General features: G+C 36.3%; 1 protein-coding gene across 1 annotated transcript in view; it reads left to right on the forward strand.

Annotated features, from left to right (window-relative positions):
- Positions 1-12,691, forward strand: part of ARID4A (AT-rich interaction domain 4A) — a 58,830-nt gene that overhangs the window by 23,785 nt on the left and 22,354 nt on the right. The window contains exons 12-15 of the mRNA XM_032622098.1: positions 8,250-8,322; positions 9,362-9,456; positions 9,610-9,707; positions 10,252-10,483. Of these exons, the coding sequence (XP_032477989.1) occupies positions 8,250-8,322; positions 9,362-9,456; positions 9,610-9,707; positions 10,252-10,483 (498 nt within the window). The remainder of the gene's footprint in view (positions 1-8,249; positions 8,323-9,361; positions 9,457-9,609; positions 9,708-10,251; positions 10,484-12,691) is intronic.

The following is a 12,691-nucleotide window of genomic DNA, read 5'->3' on the forward strand; positions in this document are numbered from 1 at the left end:
AATTTTAAACAAAGAGGGTTAAAAAGGCTGAGTAGTAAGGGTAGAGAGTATGGCTGTAAAATAGTAAGTAGTAAATAGTGGTCTTATTATAGCTATTAATTTTGTAAAAGTAATAATGTTTTATTTAAGCTGTGAGTAAATGTTAGTAAAAAAGAATGAAGAGCAGAGGCAAGCTCTGTTACCTATTGTTTGCAGGTAGTAAGTAAAGAAATTTAAAAAGGTAAGGACCTTTGTAAGGATAGTATCTTCTTAAAATGTATTACTTAAATTATGAACTGTTAAAATTAAGTGAACCAAGATGCTTTTCATCTACTAAAGAAAGAAAAGCACAATCGCAAATGTAGTCATTGATTATATGATTATTTAAAACTATTTTTCAGATATTCATTTTCATGCATATACTTCATTGAATTACCTAATAGAAACTAATTTCCTCTTTTCCTCTGGCTGTACAAGTAGATTTTCTTTAGTGAGGTTGGGTTGCTTTAGAAAAAAAAAAATCAGCTGCATTTCTTGCTCTTGGATTTAAGATTTAGATGCTGAATCATTCTAACCTGTCTTGGACAGTAATTTTTAAAAATTTGATATATTGTAAAAGTGAAAAGCAGCTTAATCTATATTTAGCAAAGGAAAAAAATGGATATGGTATAAAATGAATTAAAATCTGATAAGCCAGGGCCTACCTGGCTTAGTCATTACAGGCCTTTACTATATAAGTGAGGCTAAGCTGTTATATTTACATTACAGATCATATTCTTCCCAAAATGTAATTATGCTATGCTTTCCATGAGGATCTAATGTTGCTTGACAATGATCAAAAAGATCTTTTATAATATTCTGTAAACCACTGTAACAATACTTTAGCCAGCCATTTGGTGTTTGTAAATTTTATGCAGTAGAATCATACAAGTGTTAGATACTTCTGCAGTACTAATGGGCAGTGCACATTGTTTTTATATTTGATACTTTGAGTACCCTAACATAGCCTTAATCAGGAGATTTGAGACTTACTGTGGAGGAGCATCTTTTATACTTAATATTATTTTGAATTCCTAAGCATTGGTAGTTCAGGATTTGAGTACAAGAAATATATTTCATACTATTACTGGGTAGGAAGAGACTTGAGAGTCTGACAGGAAGTAGGTCCTACCTATATTGATGACTCTACATTTTAAGTCATTGATAATTATATTGAAAAAGGATCTGGAGAATATTTTTGTGGGTATTACTTAAATGTCTTTTGTTAGGACATTTTTATATTAGAAAAGATATTACTGAATTTCCTTTTGAGCTTTGAAATTGATTGAAAAGTTCGTGTAAACATAAACAATGATGTCAGGTATTCATTTACTCCTGACTTATATTCACTTTGGATGAATGTAGGAGAGTTGTCTAAGGGTAAAATAAATAGGTGAATGTTTAGAAAACTGAATATCAGGTGGGAATTTGACTAGTCTTAGTTCTTTTATCCTTTTGGTTTGCTATAGGTAGGCTTATATGTTGGGCCCTTTCAAAAATCTCCTCTAATTTCATATTTAGTAATGAAAATTAGAATTTAGTGAATTTTTATAAGAAATGCTCTTTTTTTTTTTTTTTTTTTTTTTGGCCTCTCCTGTTGCGGAGCACAGGCTCGGGACGCGCAGGCTCAGCGGCCATGGCTCATGGGCCCAGCCGCTATGCGGCATGTGGGATCTTCCCGGACCGGGGCACGAACCCGTGTCCCCTGCATCGGCAGGCAGACTCTCAACCACTGCACCACCAGGGAAGCCCAAGAAATGCCCTTTTTTGTTTAGAAGTATTGACACCCATTTCTCAGTCGTTGAACTTCTAGGGATCACTGTTAAATTTAATTCCTAGGATTACATTCCCCTATTAAAAAATCATAAGTGCTTGAACTTTTTAATTCATCGAAATGTGAGTTTTTTTTTTTTAATGTTTAAATCAAGTGTTTTTTGTGTATTTATGCCTTTTTGTAGATAACCATAAAGGCATTTGTTAGTAATCTTTCGAGATCACTTTGGGTATAAACCTATAGTAAATGCTTGATAACTCAGGAAAATCCTGTTAAGTCAATAAAATTTACAGAAAAATTTAAAGGTAATATTAGTATTTTAGGTATATCTAATAACTCCAGCTGCCAATCAGGTGTTTCTAAGCAGACCCTATAAAGCCAACCTTCAATGAATAACTGAGACTTTAGCTTGCATTCAAATGTAATAACTTATCTGCTAAGGTCTTCAAGTGTAGCCTGTTAAATAAGCAAGCAAAAATGTCCTAATGTCTTTAGCAAAACCTTTCTTCACAGTGTTAGCATAAGACTCTAACCAAATTAGGATCACCTCATCAGATTAATGAGGATTGCACATTTGTACACACAAATACACCTACATTTTAATGTACTTATAGAAAAAGGTATTTTATAGTTGTGTTAGTAAGACTGATTTTAAAACCTTAGATTTGATAGCATGTGAACCACAGCTTGATGACTGAAAGTAAGATATATGTACCTTTTAAAATGGGGGGGGGGGAATTACTAATTTATTATAGGCAGGTTGTTTGTAAACTGTTTTGTGAAATTATAAAACAGTGTCTTACCACATAATGAATATATTAGGCATGACATGTGGTTTCTGAAATTTTCTGTTTAAGTGTACACGACAGAGAATGGTTCCACTCTAAATTTTATGATGAACAAATTTCACTGGGCCTTCAATACTATTGGTCGGTTCTCAGTTTCTATAATCTAATCATTATCTCCTCCATTAAGCCAGCAATGCTACCCCCACTCCACTCACTTTGGAAAGAAACTAGGAGCTTCAAATTGGGAGCCAGCTCTAAACCCCACCTGCCTGCTCTCCTTCCCTTAATGTACAATTGATAGTATGTTGTCCTCTTCTGTAAGATGAGTCCATCTTTTTAGGCTCTGGATCTCATTCCCTTCTTTCTTGTCTTAGACTGTGAAGTATCTCTTTTCTTTCCAGCATCTTTAATCTATTCCTTTGTGTTGTAGCTTTCTTACCAGCTTTTAAAAACATGCTTACATCTCTTCCAACCTTCTAGCAACCTGTCCAGATTCCTTCCACCAACCCCTCCACCTTATGGCCAGATTGCTCAGAGGTATATACACCGTTCTATTTCCTGACACTACCACCCTGCCCCCCGTTCACTCTTAATTCACTGCAGTGCATCTTGTACTTCCACCACACCTAAAACAACTTAACTAAGGTCACCAGTGACCTCCAACAAATTTTCGTGCTAAGTCCAACAAATTTTTGTCATGATTTCATTTGACTCCCTAGTAGGCATTCAGCATCTTTGACATGCCTACCTTCTTAAATCACTTGACATACATGACGTTGCATTTTTTTCTGGTTTACTTCGTAACTAAATGATGTAATGACTCCAAATCTATATGTGCATCAAAGATGTCTCTTTCTTAACTCCAGACATTTATATTAAAATTCCAATGAGAATTTCTTCATATTTTGTAAGTCCTCAAACTCTGTATGTGCAAGACTGCACTCATCTTTTCCCCAAAACCTGTCCTTTCCCTGTTTGTTCCTAATTCACTTGAATAGAAGCACCATCCCCCCAATTACTCAAGCTAGATAACCTTAATCCTCTCACTCTTGCCTCCCTATCCAATGAGACATCAGATCCTGTCTCTTCTACTTACTTTATAGCTCTCAAATTTGCCCACTTCCTTCAGTTCCTACTCTCTGTCACCTTAGTTCAAGCCACTCTTCTTTTCACCTAGCTAGACTGGTGCAGTAGCAACTTGTTCTTTCCATGTCCATGCTTTCCCTACTCCAGTCTGTCCCTCTGTACTGCATCGAAGTAGGTTTTTTAAAACTAGAAATATAAAAATAGATTCCTCTTGGAATAAATTAATTTGGGGGCACAAAAATAAAAATAAAAGTAAATACCAGTCATTGACAATAAAACTGACTAAAATCAGCATGTCTTTAACTTCATGGAACTTATTGAGCACTTATAACATGTTGAAACTTTGAGGACAACAAACATGAATAACCTAAACTAAAAAAAAATCTCAGCATTAACACCTCTCTCTCACTCTCCCATGCTCTCTTTTCTCTCTGCTTCAGGGGGAGGGGTCATCTTTCCATCATCAGGTGGCAAGACTAATTCAGGCATTGATCCTCTCTTTGTGGACTGTGACAGTAGCTCCCCTTTCCCTTCCAATCCATCAAACTCAGAGAACTTTTAAAAATACAAATCTGACCTAATTCCTCTCTAGCTCTCTCAAACCTCACATCTACCCAGAGTGTCCAGTTCTGATTCTCTAACATATCATTACAAAGTCCTTTCCTAATCACAGCCTGCCTTTGCAAGCCTCATGTTTATCCTGTTTGCTCTTGTTCCCGGGCTGTATGCTCTTCCCATTCTGAGGCTTTCCCTACTATTACCACCATCACCGCAGCCCCAGCAGAACCATTCATCCCCTCACCTTGCTCCTGTATTCTTTTATGTATTTTACAACACTTACCACATTTTGTCGAATTGGCTGGTTTTACATTTCCACACCTCCTGCCAGACTTGAGGGCCAAAAGTTTTCTGATTTGAATTGCAATACTTTTGCAAAAGTCTGTGATTCATGGTAACTATCAAAAATGCTTGAGCTGTATTTGAAGACATAGTGTCCAAGGTCAGAAAATACATAATCTAGTAGTAGATAGATATACAACTACTATAATACTAGGAAGTTATGCTCCTGCTAACTAAAATTGTAAGTTTCTTAAAATTTTGATCATATTCATGCCTCTTCTATATTCTTAGCGCCCTTCCCTGCCCTGGCATTTTACGGGGTGCATAGTTACTCTTCACATCCTTGACTAAATGAAGGGAAGAAGGCTCAACAGCAGTCTAGTGGGCTCCACCTCCCATTATTATAGCCCTATCCCACTTCAGAACCCTTGAGGGATGGAAAACCCTCTTGGCTCCCAACCGGGAGAGAGACCCTGCAGGTACTGTGATAACAAGTGCCACCCCCATACAAAAGTCTTAAAGGCAGAGTCTTCAAGTTGGAGGCATTTTCTACCATGTGCAATTTTACTCTAAGGTGACTAACAAGACAGCTGTTTTTGAAAAAAAAATGATTGTGAAGAATTACTTATTGTAAGAGATTAAGCAGTTTTGAGTTTTGCAAAGACCATCAGGTAAATTTAAAACTTTGTTTATAGCATCTTTTTTTTTTTTTACTCGAAATAAATTTCCTTTCAAGCAGGCAGTTGTTTTTAAGTAGAATTCTTTATTCATTTATATCTTGTTTTTACACCTGATAACTGCATTCTGAACTTAAAATTTTATGGCCATAGTTTCTCATGGTACTTAAAACACTCTTGACATCTACTAACTTTTAATTCCAATGAATTTAAACTACCGATTTTTATCTATAAAACTATATTCTTAATTAAGAATTTATCAAATGTTTGGTAAAACCTTAATAAATACCTTATTTGCAATTGATGGGTTCATTTTGTTTACTTGCTTTTGGAAGAAACTTTGATTTCAAACCAGTGCTTTTTAAAAACAATTGCTTTTACATATACTGCATACAACAGTCTTCTTTGAATTCTGTAAGATCATAAATACTAAAAATGAGGTGTTAGTCTGAGGAGAGACTATTGTGATTACGAGGGACAGGCAAAGCGTAGACCCAGTCTGGTATAAGTTGTTTTTATTTTTTTCCCCATACCAGAAGTCCTTAAAATTAGTATCTGAAATGATTCTTAGGCTACCAGATTACTCTTTTCTTGAGTTAACTCATTGGCAGTTGTTCTCACAACCTTGTAAAAGCAAAATTTTTTAATGCAGTTGGGGAAAAAAATTGCCATGTCTTGATCTGAGTATTTAGTAAAGACCTTTATTACTCTGTAGTGATTATTAAGTCTGTATGTATACTGCTAACTATTAAGTCTGTATATTGCTAATTTTTTTTTTTTTTTTTGCGGTACGCGGGCCTCTCACTATTGTGGCCTCTCCTGTTGCAGAGCACAGGCTCCGGATGTGCAGGCTCAGTGGCCATGGCTCACGGGCCCAGCCGCTCTGTGGCATGTGGGATCTTCCCGGACCAGGGCACGAACCCATGTCCCCTGCATCGGCAGGCGGACTCTCAACCACTGCGCCACCAGGGAAGCCCGTGTATTGCTAATTTTTGAGGCTTACTAGAACTTCGAATTAGGTTTCTTAAATTTTGTTAAACTGAAAGTACTCCGATGCTATGTCATTTTTTTTTTTAAAGAAGATGTTGAGGGTAGGAGTTTATTAATTAATTAATTTATTTTTGCTGTGTTGGGTCTTCGTTTCTGTGCGAGGGCTTTCTCTAGTTGTGCCCGGCGGGGGCCACTCTTCATCGCGGTGCGTGGGCCTCTCACTATCACGGCCTCTCTTCTTGCGGAGCACAGGCTCCAGACGCGCAGGCTCAGTAGTTGTGGCTCACGGGCCTAGTTGCTCCGCGGTATGTGGGATCCTCCCAGACCAGGGCTCGAACCCGTGTCCCCTGCATTAGCAGGCAGATTCTCAACCACTGAGCCACCAGGGAAGCCCTGTAAGTCATTCTTCATGAATGTACTGAAAGAAAAAAAAAGACTGTACTGAGGGAAATACTTTTCCGTTGATTGCCTCATGCTTTTTATATTATATATTTTAATCGACCTTGATTGCCTCATGTTTTTTTAAATATATTTTAATTAACTACATGTTTATTGATCTTGGCTATATTATTAGCTGTTAAAAACTTAAAAAATTTTTTTTCCTCTCTGGATTGTGAGCACTCAATATTTATTGCTTGACAGTTGCCTTTGCTTTGAATATGGCTTTGAAAGACAAAAGTCTGAATTCTTGTTTTGAAACATGGAAAAATAGTAGTACTCTGGGGCTTCCCTGGTGGCACAGTGGTTAAGAATCCGCCTGCCAATGCAGGGGACACGGGTTCGAGCCCTGGTCCGGGAAGATCCCACATGCCGCGGAGCAACTAAGCCTGTGTGCCACAACTACTTAGCCTGCGCTCTAGAGCCCACGAGCCACAACTACTGAGCCCATGCACCACAACTATTGAAGTCCACGCGCCTAGAGCCCGTGCTCCACAACAAGAGAGGCACCGCAATGAGAAGCCCGCGCACCATAACGCAGAGCAGCCCCTGCTCACTGCAACTAGAGAAAGCCCGCAGGCAGCAACGAAGACCCATTGCAGCCAAAAATAAATAAATCTATTAAAAAAAAAAAAAGTAGTACTCTGAAATTAAATTATGATAATTTATATGAAAGAAATATATCAGTGTTATCTTTGTTTCTCCATAGTATTGTTAAACTTCAAGAATTTTCCCAAATATTAATTTATAAGTAGTCTATCAGAAAAGGAAATATTTTATTAAAACCCAAAATCCATTTGTTTGCATAAGAAGAAATCATTAGGTTTATATAATTAGTAAAATGTAACACACAAATAGGTATTTGTAGGAATAGTTGTTTCTGTATGAATGTTTCCATTAATTTTTTTTTCCGTAGAACTAAATTGTAGTTATGTATCTAGTTTCCTTCCTTAAGAAATAATTTTCATTGTTCTATTTTAAGGGGTTGCAAAGTCAACTACAGAGGCCCTGCAAGAAAGGCAAATGAGAAAAGCAGGCTACTGTGATACAAGAGGGGCTGGTGGAGTCTGGGACAAAATAAAATTTATATGGCTCATTTACATGCTTTTAAATTTCTTTAAAACATTGTGCTATCCAAACAAAAAACATTTGCCATGTGACTTCGCAGCCTCTGGTTTATATTCATTCAACAGTAACAAAATTTTAATATTAGTATGTGGATTATTTTAAAATAATAAATACATTTGTAATTATTATGCTTATCTATCGGTATATTCCTATGGGCCACATGCTATTTTGAGGATTTTTAAAAAAACACCAGATGAGGTGAAAACACTCTCACCCCATTCCTAAACCTTTTCCTCATGGCTAATCTTAGTCCCCACAGAGATAATTAATGGGAAGCTTCAAGTGATAAATGGGGTGAAGAGTAGAGATTGTATATCCTGACAGTCACATCAAACCAGCTCTATCAAAATATGAATTAAAGTATGGCATTGTAGGATTTTGAGAAAAATTCATATTTTCTGGCTTCATTAAAATTTTATCCCCTTACCTTGGTTTCCCAAAACAAAAAACGAAGAAGACAGTGTATCTCCTATTCATTGTTCTGTATATTTATATAGTTTATCTTTACAGCCTGAGGAAGAACCTGATCCTGAAGAGAGGGACAGCTTCCTTCAACAGCTTTATAAGTTTATGGAAGACAGAGGTATTTTCATGCTTATTATTTAAAAGCAGGCATTTCTGGGAATTCCCTGGCAGTCCAGTGATTAGGTCTCAGCGTTCTCACTGCTGAGGGCCCAGGTTCAGTCCCTGGTCTGGGAACTAGTGCGGCATGGCCAAAAAAAAAAAAAAGTAGACATTTCTTTTACTGTTTTATATTCTAGGTTTATGTATTATTTTTGTTCAAATCATGGTACAGGGATTTGGATTTCAAGCCTAAGAATCAGTTATAGCTGATAATAATAGTATTGGGAATAAAGACAACTACTAATGTCTAGTTTGAGTACAAATGTAGAGGAAAAGTAGTTTTGGTATAGTTAAATTTTATCTTCTTGAGACTTATGAAACCAGAAAATATTATAATAATATTTGAGTAATAGAAAGTGAACAATCACAATGTGAATTTACATACCCATTATTTACTAATGGCGTTTTTGTGGCAAGTGAACTAGTCTGATCCTTGGTCTCAGCAAATTAAACATAATAGCCCCTATCTAAATGGAGTAGGATTTCTAATAAAGTTAGAAGAAATAGAAGCTTTATAAATCATCATACTTACTGGCATTATGTAAGTCCTGGAAATCCTCAGATAAATCAGTTCTAGTGGCCTTCAGCAATGATCCTTCAGATGACTGCCACCCATCTTAACGTTTGTGTTGAAGCATTCAAAATGGAACCATGGCCTAAAATGTGCCCTTTCCATTGTATGTTTTCTTGCCCAGGCTTCTTGAACCAGCAACATCATTGGCTACACCTTGCAGGCCCAAGGTTTGATTTAGTTTTATCCAATTCAGTGGCAGTTAGAGAGGTTATTTTATTAGTTGTGGCAGTAAAACTAAAGACCACCACAATACTGTGTAAAGAATATAGAGAATATTTTGTGTTGTCTTATATAATTTGAGGTCCTTTAAATATATGCCTCTGATTAGTGATATTTGGGAAATTAGAAATTGATAAGCTTTGTTTTCAACTTAGTATTTTCCGTTGGAATTAACATGGTATTTCTGCTCTCTGATATTTAAAAGGTACTCCAATCAACAAACCACCTGTTTTGGGCTATAAAGATCTCAATCTCTTCAAACTCTTCAGACTGGTTTATCATCAAGGTGGATGTGACAAGGTAAGTAAGACTGTAATGCAAAGTTAAATTGTCTGATGTTGCACTATAATATGTACTTTAGGTAATAAGCACATTTTCTTAATGAACATACAGTATTAGTGTAAAGATTATTTCCCTTTGCAAACATTAACAAATAAAAACTTAATTTTCCAGATTGATAGTGGTGCTGTATGGAAGCAAATTTATATGGACCTTGGCATTCCTATTTTGAATTCAGCTGCTTCCTACAATGTAAAAACTGCTTATAGAAAGTAAGTAGTATAGTTTATTCATCAAAGAATACATATTTACAAGGAGTATTTTCCACTTAATTTGTTAACAGTTAAATAAGAACACATCAGTCGAAGAACATTAAAGTCAGAGAAAGTATATAAAAAGGTTTCGGTTAATAAATACTGTGATTGAAAGTTATTTCAGTGTACCAAGTCTGCTTTACTCCATTTTTCATGTTCTGATTTTCTTTTCAAAATCACAGGTACAGGCAGTGTTTATAGTCTGAAATTACGATACATGTTATAGAGTTGTACCTTTTGTGGTGAACAGCCTTCACATCAAAACTATGACAGCTGTGTTCACTTATCACAAGCTCAGATTTTTCAGGAAAGAAATTTTATTTTCTGATCAATATTTTTGTCTGTTTTCCTATATAAAACACCAATAAATCAGTAACAGAAAAAATACTTTGTAAAAAAAAGGCTTGAGTTTTCCTTTTCAAAAAACATGTGTGCGTTTAATATAGTATTCAAGTTAAATGTAAAGACTAAGATTTCTTAAAATGAAATACTGTTTGTTTAGGTATCTCTATGGTTTTGAGGAGTACTGCCGTTCTGCAAATATTCAGTTCAGAACTGTTCACCACCATGAACCAAAAGTAAAAGAGGAAAAAAAAGACTTAGAAGAATCCATGGAAGAGGCTCCAAAAGTAGATCAAGAAATGCCTTTAGTAGAAGTGAAGAGTGAACCTGAGGAAAATATTGATTCAAACAGTGAAAGTGAAAGAGAAGAAACAGAATTAAAATCTCCAAGCGTAAGTAGTTAAGACTAGTTTTATCTAGTTCATTTTTAGCATTATTTTAACCTTTTTATTATGGGCATTTTCAGATATACACAAAAATACTCCTATGAACCTAGTTTATTTTCCAGTATTTGGTTGTGCTTCAGCCAGGCTAGCCTAGCTCCCTTTCTCTAAATATACCACATATTATTTCTTCTGCCTGAAAAAACATTCCTCCTCTTGTTCTGTTTATGTTTGTTCAAGTCATTCTCATCTGGGGTCAGTCTCAGATATTCACTTCCGTCAAGTCTTTTGCTAAAGTGTCACCTCACTGAAGCCTATCCTGGTCACCTTACCTAAAATTGTAACCTGCCTCCTCTCTTTGGCACTGGCAATCGCTCTAACGTTGCTGTTCCTATCTGTAATTTACTTACTTGTTCAGTTTACTATTTATTGTTTCTTTTACCCCACTCTGGACTAGTATCACACTCCACAAGGGCAGGGATTAGTGTTTATTCCATTAATTGAGAGATCCCAGGCATCTAGAATAGTGCCTGGCACATAGTAAGGACTTATTAAATAGTTGTTGAGTGCATGAATCTCCTCTTTATAATACCTGTGCCCTCAGCCAGGTGGGATCTTTTCTTTCTCTTGACTTCACAACACACTGTACAGCTCTTGTGGCAGTTTTTCATGCTCTGCCTTGTTTCCTAGTCATGTGCACACTGGTTTTATGTTCTAACTCTACTCTTCCTCTCCATTAGTATATAACTCAAATCAGGAATTGTCCCTCACTATTTTGATCTTTGTCTGATGATGTCTACACAGTAGGATTTATCAAATTTTAGAAGTAGAAAGAAAATTTAATCACACTGTCAAAGATTAGTTCGCTTATTGTAATGCATCTTATTTTTCAGTGAAATTGTATTTAAAAGAAAAGGTGAAATCATCTTCTCTTTTATTTGCTCAGAAACCATTTTTTAAAACTGTCCATTTTATCATCTAGTAAATGGAATCTTCTAGTGAATTTCATGAAACATCCAAAGTGGTTTGTTTGTTTCTTTTCTTTCTTTAATTTTTAAAAATTGTGGTAAATACACATAACATAAAATTTATCATCTTCACCATTTTTACATGTGCAGTTCAGTGGCATTAACTGCATTCACATTGTTGTACAACCATCACCACCGTCCATCCCCAGAACTTTTTTCATCTTGCAAAACTGAAACTGTACCTGTTAAACAGTAACTCCTCATTCCTCTCTTCCCCAGTCTCTGGCAACCACCCTTCTACTTTCTATGAATTTGACTACTCTAGGTACTTCATATAAGTGGAAATTATGTAGTATTTGTCCTTTTGTGACTGGTTTATTTCACTCTGCATAAGGTCTTCAAGGTTCATCCATGTATGCATTAGAATTTCCTTCCTTTTTTTTTTTTTTTTTTTTTTTTTTTGCGGTGCGCGGGCCTCTCACTGTTGTGGCCTCTCTCTCATTGCGGAGCACAGGCTCCGGACACACAGGCTCAGCGGCCATGGCTCACGGGCCTAGCCGCTCCGCGACATGTGGGATTCTCTGGACCGGGGCACGAGCTCGTGTCCCCTGCATCGGCAGGCGGACTCTCAACCACTGCACCACCAGGGAAGCCCTTCCTTCCTTTTTAAGACTGAATAATATCCCTTGTATGTATTGTGGACATACTTCCTTGTCATTACATAAAGACCCTCCTCATCTTTATGTAAAACATCTGCAGAGTACTGCGTAGTATGGAGGTATCATAAATTTACCTTCCTCAAGATTTTGTCCAATTTTTTATGATTATAAAAGTGATGCAAAAAAAAAAAAAAAGTGATGCAATAAATATGCTTGTAAAAATGTCCTCCCCATTTATCTAAGTATAGAGGTTTGTAAAAATGTTCTCCTCATTTATCTGAATACAGAGGCCAGACTTCTAAAAATGGGATTTCTGGGATAAAGGTATAAGTTATACAAACCTAAATTTTGATGGATAACAGATGCTTTCATTCATTTACCTACAAATATTTAAAGAGCACCTGCCATGTGCCAGGCACTGTCTAGATCTGAGGTTACAGAAGTAAATAAGACAGAGACCCTGCCCTCATGGAACTTACATTTAAGTTCTTTTTTTCCCCGACCTTTGATGTTTAAATAGCACATAGTCGGCAACTCGGTAAAACATTTGTTATACTGAGATATTGTTAAGTATTCTAGTGCTCCCAAAG

The sequence above is a fragment of the Phocoena sinus genome, chromosome 2 (genome assembly GCF_008692025.1).
Source record: "Phocoena sinus isolate mPhoSin1 chromosome 2, mPhoSin1.pri, whole genome shotgun sequence".
Taxonomy (NCBI): domain Eukaryota; kingdom Metazoa; phylum Chordata; class Mammalia; order Artiodactyla; family Phocoenidae; genus Phocoena; species Phocoena sinus.